Source organism: Narcine bancroftii, chromosome 5, assembly GCF_036971445.1.
Source record: "Narcine bancroftii isolate sNarBan1 chromosome 5, sNarBan1.hap1, whole genome shotgun sequence".
In the NCBI taxonomy this organism is placed as follows: domain Eukaryota; kingdom Metazoa; phylum Chordata; class Chondrichthyes; order Torpediniformes; family Narcinidae; genus Narcine; species Narcine bancroftii.
Genome location: NC_091473.1, coordinates 127179042 through 127206333, shown reverse-complemented (window position 1 = coordinate 127206333; position 27292 = coordinate 127179042). Strand labels below are relative to the sequence as shown.

The 27292-nt window shown below is 40.1% G+C and overlaps 1 protein-coding gene across 2 annotated transcripts in view; it reads left to right on the top strand.

Moving 5' to 3' along the window:
* tie1 (tyrosine kinase with immunoglobulin-like and EGF-like domains 1) overlaps positions 1-27292 on the top strand; it is a 155888-nt gene that overhangs the window by 25110 nt on the left and 103486 nt on the right. Inside the window, exons 2-4 of one of the 2 annotated variants that reach the window (XM_069939016.1) lie at positions 10876-11169; positions 14751-14861; positions 15302-15457. In XM_069939016.1, the coding sequence (XP_069795117.1) occupies positions 10876-11169; positions 14751-14861; positions 15302-15457 (561 nt within the window). Of the gene's footprint in view, positions 1-10875; positions 11170-14750; positions 14862-15301; positions 15458-27292 lie in introns of those variants that run through there. The other variant, XM_069939017.1, reaches the window with a different exon arrangement.

Genomic DNA, 27292 nt, shown 5'->3' with positions numbered 1-27292 from the left:
GGCTGATAATTTACTTTATACGAGTGTCTTAAATTATTATCTAATATAATACCTAGGTATCAGATTGCTTGTGTTTGCCATTTAAATGGTGATTCTTTTTTAAATTCTGTACAATCCGCATTACTCATTGGCATTGCTTCACTTTTATTTGCGTTGATCTTGTACCCCGATATTTCTCCATATCCCTTCAATTTCTTATGTAGTTCTTTTATTTATATTTCTGGTTCTGTTAAGTATACTATGATGTCATCTGCAAATAAACTGATTTTATATTCCTTCTCCTTTATTTTTATTCCTTTTATTTTATTTTCTGTTCTTATCAGTTCTGCCAATGGTTCTATTGCTAAAGCGAACAGTGAGGGAGATAGTGGACATCCCTGTCTAGTTGACCTACTTAATTTAAATTGGTTCGATACATATCCATTTACTCTCACCTTCGCCAATGGTCCATTATAGAGCCGTTCTCATACCCACACTCCTGTTCGGCTCTGAATCATTGGTCCTCTACCGGCATCACCTACGGCTCCTAGAACGCTTCCACCAGTGTTGTCTCCACTCCATCCTCAACATTCATTGGAGCGACTTCATCCCTAACATCGAAGTACTCGAGATGGCAAAGGCCGACAGCATCGAATCCACGCTGCTGAAGATCCAACTGTGCTGGGCAGGTCACGTCTCCAGAATGGAGGTCCATCGCCTTCCCAAGATCATGTTATATGGTGAGCTCTCCACTGGCCACCGTGACAGAGGTGCACCAAAGAAGAGGTACAAGGACTGCCTAAAGAAATCTCTTGGTGCCTGCCACATTGACCACCGCCAGTGGGCTGATATCACCTCAAGCCGTGAATCTTGGCGTCTCACAGTTCGGCGGGCAGCAACCTCCTTTGAAGAAGACCGCAGACCCCACCTCACTGACAAAAGACAAAGGAGGAAAAACCCAACACCCAACCCCAACCAACCAATTTTCCCCTGCAACCGCTGCAACCATGTCTGCCTGTCCCGCATCGGACTTGTCAGCCACAAACGAGCCTGCAGCTGACGTGGACATTTACCCCTCCATAAATCTTCGTCCGTGAAGCCAAGCCAAAGAAGAATCCAATTAATATATTTTTCTGGTAGATTGAACCTCTGTAATACTTTGAATAAATAATTCCATTCTACCCTGTCAAAGGCTTTTTCTGCATTTAAAGCTACAACCACTGTTGGCTTCTTATTTCCTTGAACTGCATGAATTAGATTAATAAATTTACAGACATTATCCGCTGTTTGTCTTTTCTTAATAAATCCAGTTTGATTTTGTTTTACTATTTTTGGTACACAGTTGGCCAATCTGTTTGCTAATAATTTTGCTATTATCTTATTATCTGAATTAAGTAGAGATAATGGTCTAAATGATGCTGGTGTTAATGGATCCTTCCCCATCTTTGGTATTACTATCTTACATGAATCTGACAAGTTTTGTGTTTCTTCTATCTGGTTCTTTGCTTCCAGGAGAGGAGAAATTAAGAACTCTTTAAATATTTTATAGAATTCTATTGGGAATCCATCCTCTCCAGGCGTTTTATTGTTCGGTAGCTTTTTTAATATATCCTGTACTTCCTCTATTTCAAATGGTTTTATCAGTTTGTTTTGCTCCTCTTTTTGCAATTTCGGCAGTTCAATTTTAGCTAAAAACTCTTCTATTTTATCATTTTTCCCCTTGTTCTCAGTTTGGTTTAATTGTTCATAAAATTCCTTAAAGTTCTCATTAATCTCCATTGGATTATATGTAATTTGTCCTTTTTCCTTGATGCCAATACCGTTCTTTTAGCTTGTTCTGTTTCAAGTTGCCAGTTTAATGTTTTGTGTTTTTTCTCCTAGCTCATAATACTTTTGCTTTATTTTCATTATGTTCTTCTTCACCTTACACGTTTGTAATGTTTCGTATTTTATTTTTTTTGTCCACCAATCCTCTTTTTGTTATATTGTCCCTTGTTGCTCGTTATTTTTCTGTACTTAGTATCTCCCTTTCCAACTGTTCTATTTCCCGATTGTATTCTTTTTTTTATCTTAGTTACATAACTTATTATCTGCCCTCTAATGAAGGCTTTCATTGCATCCCATAATATAAATTTGTCTTTCACTGATTCCGTATTTATTTCAAAGTACATTTTAATTTGGCGTTCAATAAATTTTCTAAATTCCTGCCTTGTAAGTAGCATGGAGTTTAACCTCCATCTATATGCTCTTGGTGGGATGTCCTCCAGTTCTATTGCTAATTACAGGGGTGAGTGATCAGATAGCAATCTAGCTTCATATTCAGTTTTCCTAACTCTCCCTTGAATATGAGCCGACAACAAAAACATATCAATCCTTGAGTATGTTTTGTATCTATTCGAATAATATGAGTATTCCTTCTCCCTTGGGCGCTGCCTCCTCCATATATCCATAAGTTTCATTTCCTGCATTGATTTAATCATAAATCTGGCCACTTTATTCTTTTTGCTAGTCTTTTGTCCAGTTTTATCCAACATTGGATCCAAATTAAGGTTAAAATCCCCTCCTATCAATATCCCCTCCTATCAAATCCCCTGTGTGTCTACAATCTTCAAAAAAATATCTTGCATAAACTTTTGATCCTCTTCATTAGGTGCATATATATTGATCAAATTCCAGAATTCTGAATAAATCTGACACTTTATCATTACACTTTATCCCTGACCAATCTATTATTTCCTCTTCTATTTTGATTGGTAAATTTTTATTAATTAATATAGCTACACCTCTGGCTTTTGAATTATATGATGCTGCCGCTACATGCCCTACCCAATCTCTCTTTCATTTATTATGTTCCACTTCAGTTAGATGTGTTTCTTGAACAAATGCTATGTCTAATGTTTCTTTTTACAGGAAATTTAATAGCCTTTTTTGTTTAATTTGGTTATGTATTCCATTAATATTTATAGTCATATAGTTCAACATGGCCTTCTCATATCCTGTTTACACCTCATTTCCGCTTCCTCACCACCACCATCCCCCTTTTCCCCATTTTCATCTCTGTTTTCCCTTTTAAACTCAATGTATAACACATTTAAAATATAAAATACTTCAACAACTCCCACATCTAATATTCCCTTAACCCCAAATGTTCCCCCCCCCACCTCTCTGAGTTGCCCCTTATCCCTTGCTGGGCAACTACAACTCCCCTCTCCATTTGGATTGCGAACCCGCTCGCAAGCGTCAACTGATTTTGCAGTGACAGTTATTCTCTCCCATCCACCCCCCTCCAGAAAAGACTTTTTTCTTCACATATAACAAAGCTCATCCTCTTTTTTCCCCCCTTACTTCCTCTCTTCCCTTTTCTTTCCCTTCTTTAGTTCTTACATATTATTTTTACATCTTTAAATGTATTTTATCGTCGTTCTTCATTCTTGTTACATCTCTTCATCTCTCCTTCTGTCCTGCAGGCATTCTGCAAATTCTCGTGCTTCCTCCGGATCCAAGAACAGTCTGTTTTGCTCCCCAGGGATAAATATTTTAAGCACAGCTGGATATCTTAACATAAATTTATAACCTTTTTTCTATAGGATCAATTTTGCTGTATTAAACTCCTTCCTCTTCTTTAAGAGTTCAAAACTTATGTCTGGGTAAAAAAATATTTTTTGACCCTTGTATTTCAATGGTTTTTTGTCTTCTCTAATTTTATTCCTTGCCCGCTCCATTATATTTTCTCTTGTCGTATATCTCAAAAATTTTACTTAAATGGATCTTGGTTTTTGTTGTGTCTGTGGTTTCAAGGCTAGTGTTCAGTGTGTCCTTTCTATTTCCATTCCTTCCTGTATTTCTGTCATTCCCAGGACCTTTGGGATCCATTCTTTTATAAATTCTTTCATATTTGTGCCTTCTTCATCTTCCTTTAGGCCCACTATCTTTATGTGGTTTCGCCTAATAAAGTTTTCCATTATATCAATTTTCTGAGCGTACAACTCTTGTGACTCTTTAACTTTTTTGTCACTTTCTTCCAATTTTCTTCTTAAGTCATTCACTTCTATTTCTACAGCCATTTCTTGTTCTTCCACATTTTCTAATCTTTTTCCTATTTCTGTCATGACCAGCTCTATTCTACTCATTTTTTCTTCTGTACTTTTCATTTTTCTTTTCATTTCACTAAATTCTAATGTCAACCATTCTTTTAATGCTCTCATTTGTTCTTGAAAAATTTTTTGATCTATATTCTGACCATTTATTTTACCTTCTATTTTTCTGTGCAGATCTTGGCCTTCTTCTTCCTCTTCTTCTGTGTCTGCACCTGTGTTTCTTCTTCTCTTCCTTGTATCTGTGTCTCTTCTGACTTTCCTGATGAGTTGCTTGTCTCACTTTGCTGGGCTTCTTCTTGCTTGGCTTCTTGCTGTTGGTCCTCTTCTTCTGGGCTACTTATCTGTTGGGCCTCCTGCTGCTGCTCTTCTTTCCTTTCATTCCCTTTCCTGTCACTTTCCTCTTCTTCCAGCTGAGAGCCCTGGTGTCGGGCATCCCTCAGCTGGTAGCGCTGTTTTTGCCCGCTCCTCAGCTGGGTCCCCCTCCCGTCGTTGTTCTCCTTTTCCTTAGTGAGCGCATTTTTGTAGTCCAGCGGTCAGGGGGTCGCGACTCTGCGGGGTCGTCACCAACCTTGGAGAAAGGACTCTCTTCTCCACGACGGCTCCCTGTTTCATCATGTAGGTAAGGCCTTCTCCTTTCTCTTCCGGCATCTTTTCTTCTTTTTTTCCCGTTGTTTTTACATTTTCCTTCTTGGGTGCCATTTTCTTTCTTTTCTCTACAACTTTATCTTTTATTTGTTATGTTTTCTGATTCTTGAACTTTGTATTTTCTTCACTTTATTTCTTCTTTTCTGGAAAGGGCAGGTATTCTACCGGCCACTACTCCATCACGTGACTCCTCAAACAGCCGCAGCATCACCTCCCAGCTCCTATACTATGATTTATGAAGGCCAGCATGCCATATGCCTTCTTAACCACCCTGTCTACAGGGGAATCCACTTTCAGTTAACTCTGTACCATAACCCCCCAGGTCCCTTTGCTCCTCTGCGTGCCTCAATACCTCCCCTTAATGGCATATGTCCTATTCTGGTTATTTTTACCAAAATGCAGCACTTTGCACTTGTCTACATTGAATTCCATCTGCCATCTTTTAGCCCATTCTTCTAAACAAACCAAATCCTTCTGTAATCCAAGAAAACTTACCTCACTATCTACCATTCCCCCTATTTTCATATCATCCACATATTTGCTTACTTAGTTAAACACACCCTTCTCTAAATCATTAATATAAATGATAAACAGCAAGGGACCCAGCACCATTCCCTGAGGCACCCCACTTGTCACAGGCTTCCAACTTGACAGACAGTTGTCCGCCATGACTCTCTGCTGTCTATCTTCCAGCCACCTCTGAACCCATGTCACAATCTCTCTACTAATTCCTAGTGACTGAACCTTCCTTATTAACCTTCCATGTGGAACCTTATCAAAAGCCTTACTAAAATCAAAATAGATCACATCCACCGCTCAACCTTCATCCACTTTTTATGTCACTTCCTCAAAAAACTCAACAAGGTTCCTCAGACATGACTTTCCTTTTGTAAACCCATGCTGGGTGCACCTAATCAATCCCTGCCTATCCAGATATGCGTATATACTATCTCGAAGAATACCCTCCATAACCTTCCCCACCACTGAATTCAAACTTGCTGGCAGATAATTACTTGGCCTACACCTAATCCCTTTTTTAAACACCAGAACTACATTTGCAACCCTCCAATCCCATGGTACCACCCCCTCCTCCTCTGATCTTTGAAAAATCACTGTCAGTGCCCCCGCTTTTTGCTCCCTGACCTCCCTTAAAGTCCTCAGGAAAATCCAATCAGGACCAGGAGACTTATCCACCTTTATTGATCCTAGAAGCTCCAAAACCCTTCCTTTACTAATCCATATCCTCTCCATAACTAAGCCCTTTGCCTCTCTTATCTCGTATAGCCCAATGTCCCTTTCCCTTGTTAATACAGACAAGAAAAAATTGTTCAATATTTCTCCCATCTCATATGGTTCCTGACATAGTTCACCGGTTCCATCATCCAGTGGACTTTTCTATCCTTAACCCTCCTTTTACTGTTCACATATCTGTAAAAACCCTTTGGATTCATCTTCGCCTTATTAGCTATGGACACCTCATATCTTCTTTTTGCCTTTCTAATTTCCCTCAAGATTCTTCCTGCAATCTAAGTAATGACCATACATCTCCTCAATCCCTTGTTTTTTATATTTAGTATAGGCCTCCCTCTTGTCCCGAACAAACTTCTTAATTTTACCAAAAAACCATGGCTCCCTCGAACCTTTGGTCTTCCCTTTCAGCCTGACTGGAACATCCTGTACATCCTGTACTCTCAAAATCTCACCCCTAAATGCCCTCCAAATTTCCTCTACATCCTTTCCGACAAAAAGATCAACCCCCACAACTCTCTGCAAATTCCTTCTCATTTCTACAAATCTGGCCTTCCCAAACAACAGATCTAACACTGCTCCCCCTCTAGTGGGCGTCTCAAAAAGCAAAAAGCAATCCTGAACACAATGCAAAAATACTAAGCTATCCTGCCCTCTTACTGACTGCATTTCCCAATCTACGTTTGGAATATTGAAATCCCCAACCAACACCACCCTATTTCTACTGCACATATCACCTATTTCCTTGTATATTTGCTCTTCTAGTTCCCTTTCCCCATTTGGAGGCCTATAATATACCCCCATAATAGTAACCTCACTCTTCTTATTTTTCAGCTCTACCCACACTGCCTCCCTCAATGAGCCCTCCAGTCTATCTTGATGTTCCCATTAATCCCATTTATATTAAAATTTAAAGGTTTTACTGATTACTGTGTATTTAAACTTTATTTACATCACCCTATCCTGCAAACCTCCACCAGTTAAATAATTCAACTTTGTCTGTGCTTGCTCTCTGCCCACCTGACAATCCAAGAATGGAAAAGAAAAATGTGAATAGAAAATAAAGTCAAATAGATTGTAAAATATAATTTTTTTTTCTATGGCTTGGCTTCGCGGATGAAGATTAATGGAGGGGTAATGTCCACGTTTAACAGAATGAACGAAAAAGGAAGTTCCCCCCCCCCCACTTATCGCATTGCTAACCAAAGCTACATCATCACCCTCCTTCATACAGGTCATGACCGAAGTCACAGATACACACACGAATCAGCAGTGGTCAGCACCCTCCTCCACCTCTCCCCACCCCCTGAAAATCCTGATATATTTGTGATGGGTTATATTATATTTTGTACTATGTATATAAATATGTTTTTAAAAGAGATAGATTGTGAGGGTTTAGAGTGTAGCTCACTTCACAATACTTGCAATACACTTCACATCTCATTTAAAATGCAAGAGTTTGGCTGAAGCCCGTCATGAGGCTGTTGTACAATGTCTAACAAATACAACTGCATTAAGAATAAACAGTTTGCAATTGAAAGTGGAACAGACATCTAGAGTAATTAATGTAGTTTAAAAAATCCTTGTGGACTTTTACATATAAACAACAAGAAATAAATGATGCATTTCGGGAATTTTATTCTGAGTTCTATCATTTGGAATCAGTACATGATGAAAATACGATTGACAAATTGTTATGTCAAATTCCTTTACCTAGTTTAAATGATGGGGAACAGAAAGATTTAATGTTGAATTTATGGCAACGGAAATTAGTGAGGTAATCATTTCAATGCAAAATAATAAATTGCCAGAAGAAGATAGATTTCCTGTAAAATTTTATGAAATTTAAAGCTCTTTTAATACCTCCATTTATTCTGAAAAAAGATAGAGCTCCAATGAAACCAGTGTCATATCGACCATTTTCATTATTAAATGTTGATTATAAAAGATTAGCTAGAATATTAGCAAATAGATTGGCAAGATATTTTCCAAAATTAAATCATAAGGATCAAACTGGATTTGTTACGGGTCATAAATCTGCAGATAATGTAATGAGGCTTCTTAGTTTGATACATTTGGTTCAAAAAAATGAGAGACCCGAGTGTGCTGAAAAGGCATTTGACAGATTAGAATGGAATTTCCTCTTTAATGTTTTAGAGAAATGTAAATTTAATTCATAGTTTATAGACTGGGTTAAAATGATGTATATAAAAGCCTATTGCCAAAGTAGTGACAAATGGACAGATTTCAACATCTTTTGAATTAATGAGATCAAGTAGTCAAGGCTGCCCATTGTTATCAACTTTATTTGTTTTAGCAATAGAATCGTTAGCTAAATTAATAAAATGAGATTCAAAGATTGTGGATATTAAAGTGAGGCAAGAATAAAATAAATTTATTTGCAGACGATGTTTTGATTTATTTAACAGATCATTTAAATTCTTCGCAACAACTTAAAATTAGAATAAAAGAATATGGAAATGTATTGGGATATAAGATAAATTGGGAGAAGAGTGAAATTGTGTCTTTAGTTAATGGAGATTGTCAGAAATGTAAGGAATTAATTGAATCTAGATGGCCAGATCATGGAATAAAATATTAAGGTATTCATGTGCAATCAGATTTGACAAAAATATTTAAATAAATTATTTTTTTTTATTAAAGACTTAGAAAAGTGAAATATGCTACCTATTACTTTGATGAGTAGTATAAATTGTATTAAGATTAATGTGTTTCCTCGAATTCAATATTTATTCCAATTATGGAAATGAAAAAATGGCTAGGGTTTCTTTGGAGAAATTGACATGGAGATACAATTTGAGGTTTATAGCTCCCCAATTTTATGAATTATTATAAAGCAGCATAGTTGAGATTTATTAATGTAATATATGAGTTGAATAAAGTTACAGTATGGGTGAACTTGATAAAAGAGAAGAAACAGATTCACATTTTATTAAAATATATCTTAAAAGGGTAAACATTTTATTTATTAAAGGAATGCAAGATTGTTAACAGCAAATCAACACCCATGCTGAACTTTGGAATATAATTGATAAGGAGACTGGGGGAAAAGATTAAATGCCTCAAAGAACACCTTTATTTCAAAATAAATTTATTCAATTTTCTAAGGAAAATAAATTTCTAAACATCTGGCAAAATTATGGTATTAGGAAAATTAAAGATTGTTTTGAAGCCAGGAAATTTATTACTTTTAAGAGAATGAAAGAAAAAAAAATTAAGACATTGGAAAATACAAAATTTTGTTTTCTTCAAGTTAAGAAACAGAAGTAGAATTATTATTTTTATTAAGTAATAGGATTGCAAAGAGATTTATATAAATCATTCAAAAAGAAGGCTTGAAAAGAAGGAGTTCATAAATTGAGACATAAATGGGACGTAGATTTAAATAAGTAAATAGATGAATGTAAATGGATTTAGATATGTAGAGAGAGTGTGGAAAGTACAATAAATGTGAGATATTAGTTAATTCAATGCAATTTTAACACCACAAAGGTTACATAATATGAATTATATTTATTCAGATTTATATTTCAGATGTGGACAAGAAGTAGGAACTTTTTTTCCATTTCTCTTGGCAGTGTTCCATAATTAAACTTTCTTGGCTTGTTGGAAGGAATAACCTTATTAGAACGAATAACTGGAATAAGATTCCTAAATGATCCAATGTTATTTTCACTGGGAGATGTTGGAGGAATTAAACTTAAATTAAAATTGAATATGTATCAAGGAAAATTTATTCAAATTGCTTTGGCAGTAGCTAGAAAATGTATTGCTATAATTTGGAAGTCAGATATTGATTTGGGAATGGATAGATGGCATACAGAAGTTCGGAGTTGTATTGCACTTGAGAAAATTACTTACAATTTAAGATTTAAATATACTTTTTGTGAAATATGGAGTCCATATTTTCAAACTGTTCATATAAAATTTAAATGAATCCCGGACATTCTGTTTTTCTTATGGCTCTCTATGAAAATATATATTTAAAAGTATTGAAGAGTGAAGTGCACGTTTTGTGTTTTCTTTGTCCTTTTTTTTAGTTTGTAGGGGGTTTGGGGTTGGGGGATTTGAAGGAGGTTTTCCTTTCTTTTTTTTTACTTTATTTTTATATATAAAATACCACATGTATTTGGATTAAGATTGAAATATTGTGATATGTTTATGAAGTGGTTTTATATTAAATAAAATATTAAAAAAAGAATAAACAGTTTAAGTCAATAATACTCGACTACTTACACTGAAAAAATCTCACTTGCATGAATATATAAATCTTAAAGCATTTTACTTTATTTTCAGTCACGTTGTTTGAAAACATTTAACTGCATCCTCGAAACAGCTGCCTGCTAGATGAATATTAACAATTTAGATAATTAACCCTCCCTCCCCCAAGTTTACAGATAAAGCTTCCGGCTGGGATGACTCTTACAAAGCAGAGAGAAGGAGACACGTTAAGAGAGTCACTGCAATGGTGAGCAGCATCAACCATCTCTTCACCATTGCTGCTTCACACAACTTTATTCAAACAGCTGCTACGAGCAAAAGCATGGCCAAGGCACTCTACTGGCTGAATATTTGCTACTGTGTTCACCAAGTTTTATGTGTTTCTTCAGAGAATATTAACTTTCACAAGTTTAAACTTTATTTCATTTTTATTTATTTTTTTATGATTATTTATTTTCTGGAGGTTTTTTTGTTGGCTGCTTGAGGTTGTTGGTTTGGGTTAGAATTCAAGATAATGCGTTTTACTGTAATATTTAGAAAAGTGCTTGCCTGTAAAGTTTCAATTTATATTTTATCAGGAATTACGCCAACTTCAAGGGATTTTTGTTGTAAATTTTTAGATTCTAATATCCTCTGCTTTATTCTTTGTTTTTACTTCATTCAGAAGCAGTTTTGGACATCTATCTAATCACTAACCTTAATTCTGAGAACGAGTTTCCTCTCTCCTGTGTGTCCGGTGAGCGCCGTTTGGATGGAGTGGAACTCAAAATGGAAAAGGACAGTTCAATAATTAAAGTGACAAAAAATACGTTCAATTATGTAAGAGACCCGGAAAAGTACAATGGAATACAAGGGATAGGCTCCTGTAAGGACTGGGAGCAGTTGGGTATCTACTACTGTGAAGGAAAGCAACAGATGGAGAAAACTTATGTTGTGACTATTATTAACAGCAAAGCAGGTAACTGTTGCAATTACTGGTGTAACAAAGCCAAAAGGTCATTTTAATCAGATTGCTTGAGCAAATGTACTATGTTGTATTCTTGTAACATAACATGCTGATGTAACTATATAGTCGGATTCATTTAGAGATACAGCATGGAGACAGGTTCACCAAGACTGTGTTGATCATCAAGAACCCAGTTACTCTAATTCTACATTCATTCCATTTTTTATTCTACCCACAATCTCATTGTCCCACCAGATTTTACCACTCACCTAAGGGCAATTTGCTGGCCCATTAACCACCAACCCCTATGTCATTGGGATATGGCAGGAAAGCGGAGCATCTCCCAGGAAGCCAACGCAGTCACAGGGAGAGCATGCAAATTCCACACAGACAGATCCCAAGATCAGTATTGAACCCAGGTCTCTGGTGCCATGATGCACTGGCTCTACGAGCTGTCCCACTGTGTGACCCAGCTTGTTAAGTGCTATCAGCCATGGATTAATCTGTCTGTAACTGTTCTATGTTCTATTGGTCTTGGAGCACAGCCATAAATTTCAGCCAAGGAACAGAATGGGTTGTAAACTAACTTCACTCACGAAAATCACAGCCTAAACTCAACTCAGCAGGGGAGAGATTTGTATGAATGACAGCTGAATAGATATTATTTTATGTTGATAGCTCCATGCATCCTGTGTGAAATTCAGTTCCATTGCAGCAATTAGAGTTCAGTATCTTTAAATCGTAAGTTGCTACTTTTCAAGTCAAGTCAAATCAAGTCACCTTTATTTAGCATTCATGCCATGCGCACATGGTAAAGACGAAAACAATGAGTTAAAGACATCTCCCCAAGACCAGTTACCCCCACAATATTTTGATGATCCTAGAGAGTTTCGCTGAATAAATAGTTGAACCATCCCAGTGAAATATCAGACTAGTAAATGTCCTTTGCATTGACCAATATATTATTCTCTAATAATGGCATTTCAGAATCACAGAATGATTACATCAGGAAAAGAAACCATTTGGCCAATCAATATCATACCAGCTCTTTGTAAGAGAAATCCAATTAATTCTGCTTCCTTGCCCCCTCCACTTTTCAGATCTTAATGCTGATCTCTTTTGAATGTTGCTATTGAGTCTGCCCAAATTATACCCTGTAGATTCTAAATGCATCTTATGAAGGGGGAGGGGAGAGAGACTTACCCTTATCGTTTTTAGTAAAATCCTTTCACATCCTGGTGCTTGCCAGCTCCCAGCAGGACAGTCCCATCAGTTCCATCTTATTTCCTTACTCCATGCAATCATGCATCTAATTTTTCCTCAAATCCACCAAAAGAACTTCTTGTTGTTTTTGCTGGCACTCATCCACACGGTGGCCATTCAGCCCACTAGCGCAACTTTGGGGTGTAGCAGGCAACCTGAACATCCACCAGGATCCTATGCAATCACTGGGAAGAACATGCAAAGTCCATACAGAGAGCAGTATTGATCACTTATCACCAGCGATGTGAGCTGGTAGCACTAAATTCTGCACCACCAGATCAAACTTGCAGTATTCTTCTCTTATCTTGATGAACATTTATTTGAACCAAATTTCACAAGTAAACAAAGGACAAAAGATAAATTTCCATCATGAAATATCTTTCGCAAATCACTTAACTCCTCTCCTCTCAGCCTCCCTCCATGACTCCCTTGTATACTCTTCCCTCCCCACCCATCGCCCCCCCCCCCAGGCACCTTCCACTGTGGACATAGGAGTTGTAATACCTGCCCCCACGCCTCCCTCACCATGGTCCGAGGTCCCAAAACAGACCTTTCAGATGAAGCAACACTTCACCTTTACCTCCAAAGAACTCATTTACTGCATCCGGTGGAGCAACCTCTGTGGCCTTCTCTACATCGAAGAGACCCGTTACAGATTAGAAGATCGCTTCACACAGCAACTCCTCTTTGTCCTCAACAAAAGCGACCTCCCTTTCGCCAACCATTTCAATTCTGGATCACACTCTCAAGCCTGTCCATGGTCTTCCACACTATCCCACCCTGACTACCTGCAGACTGGAGGAACAGCACCTCATTTTTCTTCTCTGGGGACCCTCCAACCCAGGCCATGAACTGCAGTCCACTAATCACCTTGCCTTTCCCCCCCCCCCCCCCCCACACACTAGTTATTCCAGTTCCTACTTCCTTTCTCTCTCCACCTACCTAGACTTCTCCACCCCTGTCCTGTGGTCCTCCGCCCCCCCCAACCTATAATTTCCTGCCCCCCTTCCCCCTTTTGTTCGGACATCCCTCATGTTCCCTCGTACCTTAATGAAGGACTCAAGCCCGAAACGTTGGTGATGTATCTTTACCATTGCTACATAAAGGCACTGTTTGACCTGCTGAGATTCTCCAGCATTTGTGTGTTTTTTCACTTAACCAACAGTGTTAACAGAATCCTGTGTTTTACCGCCAAACTACGAGCAAGGGTGGAACACAAGAGTCTGCAGATGCTGTGACTGAGGTGAAAACAGAAATGCTGGAGGAACTTGGCAGATTTTGCAGTGTCTTTATATGGACACTGTGAAACCTGCTAAGTTTCTCCTGCATTTCTGCGTTTGAAATACTACTAGCAAACTTCCTTAATTCTATTAATAGATGCACGAGTGTTGAAGAACTCCATACCTCCATTACTAGATATGCCAGTGTTTGGTAATTCTGTAACCTCTAACATTGGGTGCAGCAGTCATCTCCATAACTTTCATCATAATGTGTGACAATGTTTAGTAATTCCTTGGCCTCCAGTACATTCCAGTGTTTGGTAGCTCACTGACATCCATAAGTAGGTATGTCATTGTTGGGCACCTCTCTAATGTCTGACACTAGGTTTCCATGACTCTATAACTTCACGAGCTAAGCCTGTTTTTATTAATTTCTTCATGTCCATTAGAAGGTAAGCCCATGCCTGATATTTTCCTCACTTCTATCAATAGCAATGTCTTTGTACCTATCAGATCAAATTAAATATTTAGGTATTAAAGTTGATAAAAATTTGAACCATTAATATAAATTTAATTATTTACCTTTATTTTATAAAATTAAAAATGATTTAAATCGATGGAAAGATTTACCAATAACATTAATAGGGGAGAATTAACGACATCAAAATGAATATTTTTCCCAGATTACAAGGAATAGACTGAAAAATATATTGTAAAGTTCCTCAAAATTTGAATTTTACAGTTAGGAAATTTTTCTGGAAAGATAAAATGGTAAGAGTGTCTTTTTAAAAAATTAACGTGGAAATGTGAATTGGGAAGTCAACGACTTCCAAATTTTCAAAATTATTATAATGCAGCACAATTAAAGTTTATTAATAGAATGTTTGATTTGGAAAATCTAATGATTTGGGCAGATATTGAATTAAATTGAATTAATGAGAATAAGAGAGATCAATTTGTATATAAATGGAACTTGAAATTGCTGCGTAGGTATAATTCACCGATTTTGATACATTTGATATGGAAATATGGAAGAGGATAAATAAATGGTCATTCTGTAAACTTTCCACTTTGCTTTTGTATTAAAGTTATTTTGTTCTGACTTTACAGCTGATTTCTACCCTAACAGACTCACCACCACAGTGAACAGGGGTGAAACTGCTTTCCTCCAAATGCAGAAGGAGAATGCTGTAAACGAGGATGTCATGTTGAAATGTAATGGTGAGTGACTATGAGCCTCTCCCTTTGATTCCTGGTCAGGCTGAGGGCCAAGTTGAAAGGTTTAATGGAGTTCAGTTTAATGAACACACAAAGGGCATATAATGCGGGGAAGAAAGTTGTGAATGCAATAATGAGGGCTGACGGTATCTAATATTGTGATACAATACATGGTAAGTGGCGGGAGGGGTAACTTAAGATCATTGGTTACAAATTACCTTCAGAAAGATTATGAGAAATTGGTTGTCATGGCTTATCAACAGCGTGCCATTATTCCTGGTTCAACCACCAGAGTGGTAGAAAGAGAGTGACAGGAATTTTAGACGTATTTTCAACCTGTTCCTGTCTTCCCAAACCTGTATTTTTCATTCTGTCTTGTTGCTTCTGTTTGCATTTTTCTCCATGTGATTCTGGAATCATATTATAATATTTTATTTTCTTAGGGAGCTACATCAGTACAATTCACACTAATGAAATTAAAAATGGAACTGTGCCCTTGGAGATTGAAAATGCTAGTCCATCACACACCTGTATTTATAGCACAACTGTACTCAGTGGGAGTCTTGTGAAAGGTGCTTTCTTCAGACTTATTGTTCGAGGTAAGATCCTGCTTGGTTTGGAAATTGCTGCATTTTTGGTCTAATAGCATTATTGGTCTAGTGATCAGGAACCATGAGTTCAAATCTCATCCAAGCAACTGAGGAATTTAAATTCAGAGAACTAAGCATATTCTGGAATTTAAAAACTCAAGATTGCTTGTTAAAAACATATCAGGGATACAAATGACCTGTACATACTCAGGACTCAGAATAATATGGTTTACTTTTACCCATCCTCAGAGATGGTTTGAAAAGCCTTTTGGTTCAAGGAAAATTTGGGATGGGCAGTTTCATGCAGGTCCTGTAAATGAATAAATAATTTCAGAATTGGTCGAATTTTAGATGTGAATGTTGGACCAGACACTCTCATGTGCCCATTCCTAGGGTCAGTTACTTTTTCCACAAAAAAAAATTGGATATTACATTTAAGAAAATTGCATGTAAATTTCAAATACTGGTAGTCCTCAACTTATGATGGGGTTACATTCTGGCTCTCCCATCGTAAGTCAAAAAAATTGTAAGTCGAGAAAGGCCCATGGGATCAGTATGGAGACAGACACGGGGCTGTGGGGAGAGAGCAGGGCAATGGGATCAATGTGGGGACCAACACAGGCTATGGGGAGAGAGTGGGAGCAGTGTGGGGTCTGATATAGCCTAGCCTAGCCAAATTTCAAAGTACTGTACAGTACGGATTTGAGCTATCATAACTTTTAAAAAATCATAATTGTAGTGGACAATAAATTAGTTTTCAAAAGGTTTGCTTCCTGATTTTTAAAAAATAGTGATTATGATAGACGGCTTCAAGCTGAACACAAAGATAATTTCAGATGTCCTGTATCACATAGGAAGTTGGAGAAACATTAAATTAACTTTTATTGAATTTAGTATGTTTAATTGCATAATGATCTTACACATTGCATTGGTTCAACTGACCTAAAAATGTTTTGCTGCCGATTTTCGTTTGCACTCAGCATCTGGTGCATCTCATGTCAGTGTCCAACAACTGTCGGCCGGCATTGATGGATTCCAGTTGCCCTAATACCGCTTTTCCATGGTCACAATGCCCTGGTGAAATCTTTCACCACGTTCGTCAATGACTGCTCCAAGATCAGCAGGAAAAAAAGTCCATGTGCGAATACAGAAAATCAATTTTCAATGACATGTTGCACTTCACTGTTTTCATGTTCATTTTTACTTCACGACAGTAAATCGTAAAAATAGGTTATATTTAAAAGCAGTACGTGATAAGAAAAAAAAATAAGGTGATTCTTCTGGATCAGCAGCTCAAAATCCATAAAATACACCCAGAAGTGTTCGGGAGGCAAATTCTTCTTTCTCCAGTGTTGTTTGAAAAATGTGTATTTGCATTGCATAAAACATTATTTTTCAGAAGTTTAAGGTTGCAAAAGTTATTGCTCTATTAATACCAACCTGATATTACAGTCCCTTCAGGGCCCTGGGCTAAATATTGCTGGAAACTTTATGTGCAGTCAAAAGTCTCACAGCAAAATACGGAGTGAACCCTTCAATTGTACATACTTTCACCAACAGAGGCTGCTAGAGACTGAAGAAGCAGAGTATGAATTGAGCTGCAATATACTGGAAAATGTCAGCAGTCCCGCAGTATCTTTCTTTGGCTTGGCTTCGCGGATGAAGCCAAGGAGGGAGGAGGGGGTAAAAGTCCACATCAGCTGCAGGCTCGATTGTGGCTGACAAGTCCGATGCGGGACAGGCAGACACGGTTGCAGCGGTTGCAGGGGAAAATTGGTTGGTTGGGGTTGGGTGTTGGGTTTTTCCTCCTTTGCCTTTTGTCAGTGAGGTGGGCTCTGCGGTGATGCCGGTAGAGGACCCATGATTCGGAGCCGAACAGGAGTGTGGGTATGACAACGGCTCTGTATACGCTAATCTTTGTGAGGTTTTTCAGTTGGTTGTTTTTCCAGACTCTTTTGTGTAGTCTTCCAAAGGCGCTATTTGCCTTGGCGAGTCTGTTGTCTATCTCGTTGTCGATCCTTGCATCTGATGAAATGGTGCAGCCGAGATAGGTAAACTGGTTGACCGTTTTGAGCTTTGTGTGCCCGATGGAGATGTGGGGGGGCTGGTAATCATGGTGGGGAGCTGGCTGATGGAGGACCTCCGTTTTCTTCAGGCTGACTTCCAGGCCAAACATTTTGGCAGTTTCCGCAAAACAGGACGTCAAGCGCTGAAGAGCTGGCTCTGAATGGGCAACTAAAGCGGCATCGTCTACAAAGAGTAGTTCACGGACAAGTTTCTCTTGTGTCTTGGTGTGAGCTTGCAGGCGCCTCAGATTGAAGAGACTGCCATCCGTGCGGTACCGGATGTAAACAGCGTCTTCATTGTTGAGGTCCCGCAGTATATACAAGAAGTAAAGGGCTGTCAACATTTCAGGCAGGCCTGAGCCCTTCCGGAGAAGTGCAAAAATCAGGCAGACTCCTGAATAAATAGGTGGGGGGAAGGAGTAGGAATGCAGGCTAACAAGCAAGAACTGAGCTATGGGCTTGCCCATTTCTGCAGCTGAGAAATTCTCTGGTCAGAACATTACAGATTCCCTAATTTACCAATAACAATCCTCGCTTCCTCAAAATACCATGCAGCACTAAAACACTTGACTTGGTAACAATTATAATAATTTCTCCTCTGATTCCAGGCATATGAAAATGCCTTTCAATGAGTGGTACCAAGTGTTTCTTTAAAAAAATACCGTTACAGCAACAGCGACTGGTGTTCGAATCCAACGCTGTCCGTAAGGTGTTTGCACATTCTCCCCGTGTCTGCATGGTGCTCCAGTTTCCTCCCACTCTTCAAAACGTACTGGGGCTGTCGTTAAACAGATGCCATCGGCTTGTGGGCCGGAAGGGCCTGTTTCTGTGCTGCACTGTAGTTTTTTTTTCGTTAAAAAGCTGCTAACAGTTGCAGAATTTTTATTGTAAACTTACATTCAGAGCATCTTGATTTTCTGCAGTTTATGACATGTAGAAATAGAGAATGTCTGAAGTGGGATCTGGTGGCAAGATCTCCAAACAAGTTAATCACCTTTGGGATCATTTGTAGCTTTTGTTTCCTGAAACTTAAAGTAGTTAATAAAAAGATTAAAGAGATTCTTTTAGTCATAAGAATACAAGAAATAGGAGTAGGTGAACGCTGTCTTGTCCATCAAGCCTGCCAAGCCAAGTCAAGTTTATTGTTATTTGATTGCACAAGTACAACACGACAGAACAACATTCTATGATCCTCAGTGCAAAACACGCAGAGACGCACAACACATATACAGGCAAACAATATATAAGCAGGACAAGTATTTCATCTTTTCAAATAAAAAAATAAATATTGCTTCATGATTATGAGGAGTATGGTTAGCGTGACCAGTTCCTTTGGTCTTCCCTTGGGAAGAAGCTGTTCCTCAGCCTGGTAGTGCAAGCTCAGATACCCCTGTAACTCTTCCCCAACAGGAGCAGTTGAAAGATGTGGTGTGCAAGGTGGAAGGGGTCCAATTATTTTGTGCACCCTATTCAGACAACTATCTGTAGATCATGCCAATGGAGGGGAGAGTGACTCCAGTGATCCTCTCTGCCACTCTTATGGTCTCTGGATTGATCTCTGATGCATTTCTCTGCAGCAGCCATAACACATGGTGATGCAGGTAGCCAAAACACTCTTGGCAGAGCTCTTATAGAAAGTTCACATAATGGAGGTTGGTAGCCTTGCCCACTTCAGTCTTCTCAGGAAGTGCAGTCGCTGTTGTGCCTTCCTGACAAGTAAGGAGATGCTGAGTGTCCACATGCAGTGAACTGAGATTCACTGGTGGTGTGTTATACTGATGGCTGGCTCCACCCCCATCTACCCATATATAACCCTGGTTTCCTGCCTAAACCTTGAGCACCTCTGAAGACCACTGTAAGATGTTATCCTTAGTTATAAGCTAATAAAAGCGTTTGTTCCCCTTCCAGTTGTGAGAGCTTTTATTCACGCTACAATTTTATTAGCTTTCTTCCTAAATGATGGAAGTGCTACTCAAGCCTGGTATACTGCTGAGAGACCTTCTGTCCCCCGACGCAGCTGAGGGGTTCACCTACTGGCTAGACTGCTTCCAGGCCTTCCTGAACACAACCAGAGACGTCTTCCACACCGATGAACTCAGGAGATCCGCACTCATTTCAAGCGTAGGAACAAAAGGGTATGCAGTCATCAGGGACTGCTCTACATATGACCCTGCCATCAAGGCTTTGAAGGCTCAGTACCTGAAGTCGCAAAATGAGGTCCTAGTGAGGCACCGACTCGCTCTATGTCACCAGCATCCAGGAGAAACCATCGATGATTACCTGCTGGATCTGTGGACGCTTGCCAAGAAGTGCAGGTGTGAAGTGACTACGGGCCGCTTACGTGAGGCAGAACAGATCCAGGACACTCTAGTCACAGGTATCCACTTGAGGTACATGAGGCAGTGACTGCTCGAGTCGGGTAAGAAGGACCTGATTAGCCACAATGAACTGGCCAAATCATTGGAACAGCCAAGCTCGAGAACGACGACCTCGAAGCTAGTGCGCTCGCTCACCCAGATGACCCCTTCCAAGGACTGGCTGCTCCCACTGCCCCAGCCCTAGCAGCTGCTGCTTCCTGTACTAAGGAGTACTCCTGTGCTAGGGAATGCTTTTTCTATGGCAAGAGCCAGCATCCCTGATCGCTTTGCCTGGCTAAAGACTCAGTGTGTTCCAGCTGTGGCGAGAAATGACATAGGGCGAGGGGTAGCCCGCAGCCTGCACAACTCCCGGATCCGACTCCAGCCCCAGGTTGTCTGCCTCAAATTCACCAAAACCCACTTGCTGTCCTACACGCCAATGGAGGGTGGCAGTGAGGAATCAATGATGAAAGGCTCAGCGGCCATCTTGCCGCAACTCAAATTCAAACTCTGCGCCATCATCGTCAGAGAGGAAGGAGGGTGTCCATCTTGCTGTGCCACAAGGTCGATGCCATCTTAAACATGGGCAACCCAGGACAGTGTGAGCCACTCGAGTGAGGAGTACGGATTCTCCGGAGTCCTAGCCTCGATGGTCCTAGACAAGGACAGACCTCACCAGCTTAGCAACTCCATAGTGACTGTGAAGGTAAGCGGACATTCCACTAAATGTCTAATTGACCCAGGCTCTACTGAAAGCTTCATAGACTCACAGACTGTGCAAGAGTACAACCTAAAGATGTATCCTGCCAATTATTGTATATTCCTTGCATCTTATTTGCACTCTACCTGTATTCAAGAACATGGTAGAGTATCTTTGTCGTTTGGTGGGGGGGGGTGGAATTTTGTAATTAATGAACTGTGTGCTCTGGTGTTATTGGGTCAGGACTTCCTGCGTCACCTTAAAAGCATGACCTTGGAATATTCTGGATCCCTCCTCCCGTAATGTTTCGGAACTGAGGGCCTCTAGAATCAGAACCCATATGCAGCCTCTCCACACTGAATATCGACCCCCCCCCAACTCTCCTCCTTAATCTGTCTCCAGACTGAAAACCTATTGCTACCAAGAGAAGGAGGTACAATACAGCAGACCAAGATTTCATCAAGTCTGAGACACAACGTCTGCTCAATGAAGGTATTATCAAACCTAGCACCAGCCCGTGGAGAGAGCTGGTGGTGGTAAAAGGGGAAAACAAGTCCAGGCTAGTAATTGAGTATAACCAAATTATTAGTCGGTACACACTCCTGGACGCATACTCCTCTCCCTCGAATTTCGGACATGGTGAATGATATTGTGCAGTATCAGGTCTATTCAACCATTGACCTGAAAGCTGCTTATCACCAACTGCCAATCTATTCCAAGGATCGTCCATATACAGCATTTGAGGCTAACGGTCGTCTCTATCAATTCCGGAGGGTCCTTTTCGGTATTACTAATGGGGTTTTTATCTTCCAAAGGCAGTTGGACAGAATGGTGGATGAGTATGGGTGATGTCTACCTTCCCCTACCTCAATAACATCACCATCTGTGGCCATATCCTGGAGAACCATGACGCCAACCTCCAGAGTTTCCTGCATGCAGCAAAAGCCCTGAACCTCACTTATAACTCCAGCAAGTGTGTGTGTGTTCAGGACTCGATGTCCGGTTATCCTTCGCTACGTGGTGGAGAACGACATCATTGGCCCCGATCCTGATAGGTTGCACCCCACGTTGAGCTCCCTATTCCCAGGACAGCAAAGGGTTTGAGGAGATGCCTAGGGTTTTTCCTCATATTACGCCCAGTAGAACCCTCAATACGCTGATAATGTTCGCCCTCTCTTAAAAGCCTCTTCTTTTCCCCCTCTCGGCCGAAGCCCAAATGGCTTTTAACTACCTCCAAAACCACATTGCCAAGGCTGCCATGCACCTGGTAGATGAGAATGTACCTTTCCAGGTGGACAGCGACACTTTGGATGTGGCCCTGGCCACTACCTTCAACCAGGCGGGCAGGCCAGTTACATTTTCTCTCAGACATCACAAGGCCATGAGCTCCGGAACCCATCTGTGGAAAAGGAGGCTGAAGCCATTATAGAAGCCATGGGGCACTGGCTGGTAGAAAATTTACGCTCCTCATTGACCAGCGCTCTGTCGCATTCATGTTTAATAATGTCAAGTGGGGCAAAATCAAGAATGGCAAGATTGCTAGGTGGAGGATTGAGTTCTCCACCTACAATTATGACATAGCCTATCGGCCAGGAGCCCTTAATATCCCTCCAGATGCCTTATCCAGAGGAAGCTGTGCCTCTGCACACACCGGCCAACTGCAGTTTCTACATAATAAGCTCAGTCATCCAGGGGTCACCCACATGGCTCATTTGTCAAAGCGCGCAATCTGCCCTGCTCCATGGAAGACGTCAGGGAAATGACCAATCCGCATCTCTACCACCCCGCAGAGGTCCATCTGATCAAGTTATTTAGGCCCTTAGAACAGCTCAGTGCCGATTTTAAGAGACCTCTCTCCTCCACGTATGGGAACATTTTCTTCCTCTCTATCATTGATGAGTACTCCTACTTCCCGTTCACCATCCCATGCCCAGATATGTCCACTTCGTCAGTCACAATGGCCCTAGACTCCATTTTCGCCCTGTTCGGGTATCCCAGCTATATTCATAGCAAATGAGGTTCCTCCTTTATGATTGACGAGCTATGTCAGTACTTGCTGGTGAGGGGCATCGCGTCCAGCAGGACTACTAGCTACAATCCCCAGGGGAACGGGCAGGTTGAAAAGGAGATCGCCACGGTCTGGAAGGCTGTCAAACTAGCACTGAAGTCAAAAGGCCTTCCAGACTCACACTGGCAGGAAGTCCTTCCTATGGAGCTCCATTCCATCTGCTCACTACTATGTACCACAACCAGTGCTACTCCTCATGAGTTTCTATTCAATTTTGAATGAAGGTTGACATCAAGAACTAAACTCCCAGTCCGGCTTACCTCTCCTGGTCCAGTCCTTCTCAGGAAGCACGTGAGGAGAAGCAAGATCAACCCCACTGTGGAAAGGGTGAAACTGCTTCACGCCAATCCCACGTACACCTATGTGGAGTACCTGGATGGCAGGGAGGACACCATCTCCATCAGGGACCTGGCACCTGCCGGAACAGAGGATCCGTTGTCTCAAGTGCCCTGGGAGCCACGGAGCTCATTCTCTCACCCCCAGTCAGGGCCTCAGGGAATCCAGTTCAGGAGGAAAGTACATCCCCCTCCACCATAGAGCTGGAGACCCAGCCCACCTCTCCTCCTTCACAAGGGGAGCAGGAGACCCAAGGAGTCCAAGGCCCTCCCATGTTCCACCATGATCTCCGGACCCCAGACCACTTAAATTTGTAAATAATTGTATATATTTTTTATGAATCAATGTTCTCTGTCTTCATCCACAGACCCTAAATTCTGCAGGAAGGGCTGAATGCAGTGAACTGAGATTCACAGGTGGTGTGGTATATTGATGGCTGGCTCCACCCCATCTTCCTATATATAAAACCCTGGTTTCCCACCTAAACCCTGAGCCCCTCTGAAGACCACTGTAAGACCTTACCATCAGTTATAAGCTAGTTATAAGCTAGTAAAAGCATTTGTTCTCGCTAGTTCACTAGTTAAGTAAAATCGAAGTAACCTGGTGCTCTCCACTCTCACCATTGCAGATTTGTTGATGTGTAGTGGAGAGTGATCATTCTTAGTCCCCCTGAAGTCCTTCATCCTATGCACATTGAGATTCAGGTTATTACTCTTGCACCATTTCACGAGATTGTCCACCTCTTTGTCATATGGGGTTGGTAGATACTGGCAAGTGAATTTGCTTGTTACTTGATCATATGTTATGTTATTGGTGAAGTAAAGGTGAGGCATGCCAATTTTAAGCGTCCATATTTTTTAACCTATTTATTTTTCCATGATTATTTTTCCTGTTTGTTTAAGGCTGCTTGTTGTTTGAATTTCCAATAACAGGAGCTTTGCTGTATAATTATTTGCCACGTGGATCTGGATTTTAGATATTTTCAACCATTAAAGATTTGGTTTGCTCATAGGTACTGGAATGATTGTGAATAAAAACAATATTTTTGTGGTAGACCCACGTTCAACTGTACTGACAAAAATGTTCAATGATACATTTTTCAAAGTGTTCTTTAGAACAACCACAGAAAATGTCATTGCTGTACTTACACTTTCAAGCCTTGTTGAACATAATAATAGAACAATAGAGAGGTAACATGAACTTATGAAAAGGAAATAAAGTTTAATTAATCTGGATATTGTAATTAGCAGCATAAATTAGATCACCAATATATAGGACCTATAATACTTGATCTTTCTTCATACAACAAGCATAGAACACTATAGCACAGTACAGACCCTTTGGCCCTCAATGTTATGAAGACCCATATATTCCTTAAAAAAAGTACTCAACCTTCCCTAGCCTGTAACCCTCTTTTTTTCTTCTATTCATGAATAAGAGTCTCTTAAATTCCCCTATTTTTTCTTCCTCCATTATGACCCTGGCAATGTATTCGATGCACCCAAAAACTCTCGTGTATTAAAAAAAAAATACCCCTGGAGTCTCCCTTAAACATCCCTCCCTTCACTTTGTACATATGTTCTCTGGTGTTTGCTATTACTGTCCTGGAAAACAGGTTCTGGCTCTCCACCCTATAATCTTGTAGACCTCTATTAAGTCCCCTCTTGTTATATTTTTTTCCCAATCCAGTATACATCCTGGTAAATTTCCTCTGCATCCTCTCCATAGCTTCCACATCCTTCCTGTATTGAGGTGACCAGAAATGAACACAAAATAGGTAGTCCCTGACTTATGGCCATAATGGGGACCGAAGGATTGATTGTAACTCGGGTTTGTTGTAAGTCGGGGAATGGGGACCTCTGGCTGCCAATGAGGAATGGGAATTTTTGACTGCCGTAGGGAACAGGGAGTGGGGACTTCGGGCTGCCGTCAGGAGCGGGGACCACTGTATACAGTACTTCAATACAAAATATGTGCTTGTAGAGTAGTTTAATAAAGATTTTTTGAAATTTTGGTCGAGTGGAGTGCTTCAGGGATCGGTACTGGGTCCACTGCTGTTTGTCATATATGTTAATGATCTAGATGATAGGGTGACAAATTGGATTAGTAAATTTGCAGATGATACAAAGATTGGCAGTGTTGTGGACAGTGAGGAAGTGTATCAAAGCTTACAGGGTTATTATAGGACAGTTAAAAGAGTGGGCTGAAAGATGGCAGATGGAGTTTAATACTGATAAATGTGAGGTGCTACATGTTGGTAGGACTCATCAAAATAGGACATATACGTTAAATGGTAGACAATTGAGGAGTGCAGTGGAACAAAAGGATTTAGGAGTCATGGTACATAATTCTCTGAAAGTTGAATCCCATGTAGATAGGGTGGTGAAGAAGGCATTTAGTATGTTGGCTTTCATAGATCAGAATATAGAACACAGGAGTTGGGATGTTATGTTGAAATTGTATAAGGAATTGGTGAGGCCAAATTTGGAATATTGTGTGCAGTTATGGTCACCAAATTACAGGAAGGATGTAAACTGTATAGAGAGAGTGCAGAGGAGGTTTACGAGAATGTTGCCGGGATTTCATGGGTTGAATTACAGGGAACGGTTGAGCAAGCTTGAACTTTATTCCCTGGAGCGTAGAAAGTTGAGGGGTGATTTGATAGAAGTATTCAAAACTATAAGGAGGACGGAGAGAGTCAATGTGGATAGGCTTTTTCCACAGAGAGTGGGGGAGATCTAAACAAGAAGGCATGGACTGTGAGTGAAAGGGGAAAAGTTTAAGGGAAACCTAAGGGGGAATTTCTTCATGCAGAGGGTCGTGGGGGTATGGAATGAACTTCTGGCAGTGGTGGTAGAAGCGAGATCAATGTTAATATTCAAGGGTAGGCTGGATAGGTATATGGACGGGAGAGGTGTAGAGGGTTATGGGCCAAATGCAGATCAGTGGGACTTGATGGGAGATGATGTTCGGCATGGACTAGTAGGATCAAACTGGCCTGTTTCTGTGCTGTAAATGATTATATGGTTACATTTATGAAAGTGAAATCAAGTTTGATTGAAATGGACAAGGTAACTAACAGCACATATAAAAATGATCCTGTAATTGTGCTGTTTTCAAACTTTCAAAAGGATTCGGATCACACAATTGATCAATAAGTAAAATAATTGATTAATAAGTAAAATAAGAGCACAGAATGTTAGGAATAACATGCTGATATGGAGTGACAATTCATTTAGCAGTCAGAATAAAGAGATTAGTAGTAAATGGGTTATTTTTCAGGATCAGGGGTTGTAAATACTGCGTATTGGATGGCTTGATGGGCTTGATGCTGAAATGCCAGCTGATCACAGACTCTAGCAATGTTTTGGATGGATTGAATCAATTGTAACATATCCAAGTATTCTGAGTGTCAATGGCTGTGTGTCTTATATGAGGGATGTAGAGAAGTTGTGGACAGGTGAAGTAAATGGGCAGGGGACTCGATGAACGTAGGAAATGGGATCAGAGGTAGGCTATCTGACCTGTTGAGCCAGCTTTGCCATTTAAAAAGATCATGGCTGATCTGTCCATGGATAACTCCATCTACCTGATTTTTCCCAATAACCATCAATTCCCCTACCATGCAAAAGTCTATCTATATCTTAAATATGTTGAATGAAGCAGCCGCTATTGTTTCCTTGGACAGAGAATTATACAGATTCATTACTTTTGGGGACAAGTTGTGTATCTCTATCCTAAATCTACTCTGAATCTTGAGGTGATGCCCCTGGTTCTATTCTCTATTGCTCTCTCCTACGACTCTTCTATTCTGAAAAATGACCTTTGATCAAGTTTTTAGTGATCTGCGCTTGCATCTGCTAATGTGGCTCAATGTCACGTTTTGGTTATTATTATTCCCTGATCCACTACATTAAAGACATAAAATGAATGGAACTGTTATTTGCTGTTTAAGTTATTCAGTTTTACTTGTGTGTATTGATGCTACAAATTTCGATGTTAAGTAGTTCCTCTTTACCAGTTTTGAAGACAATGATGTTAAACAAATATAGTGGAGACATTTGATTGAAAGGATTTTTGAATGTAGAGTTATATTTTCTAGCACATAAATGTAACAGTCAAACATGAAGCAAAACATTGCACCCTCAAGGATTCAGACATATCATTCATTCAGCTGCCTTGCCATTCTGCATGGACAATCATGTCTCTCCATCACAATCTCTGACCTTCTAAATTGTCGTTGCTGCCTCCCCTGTTCTTCTTCGGTGAAGGGTCCATCTTTGAGCTGAGACTGTAGTTGATATGGAGTTCATGATT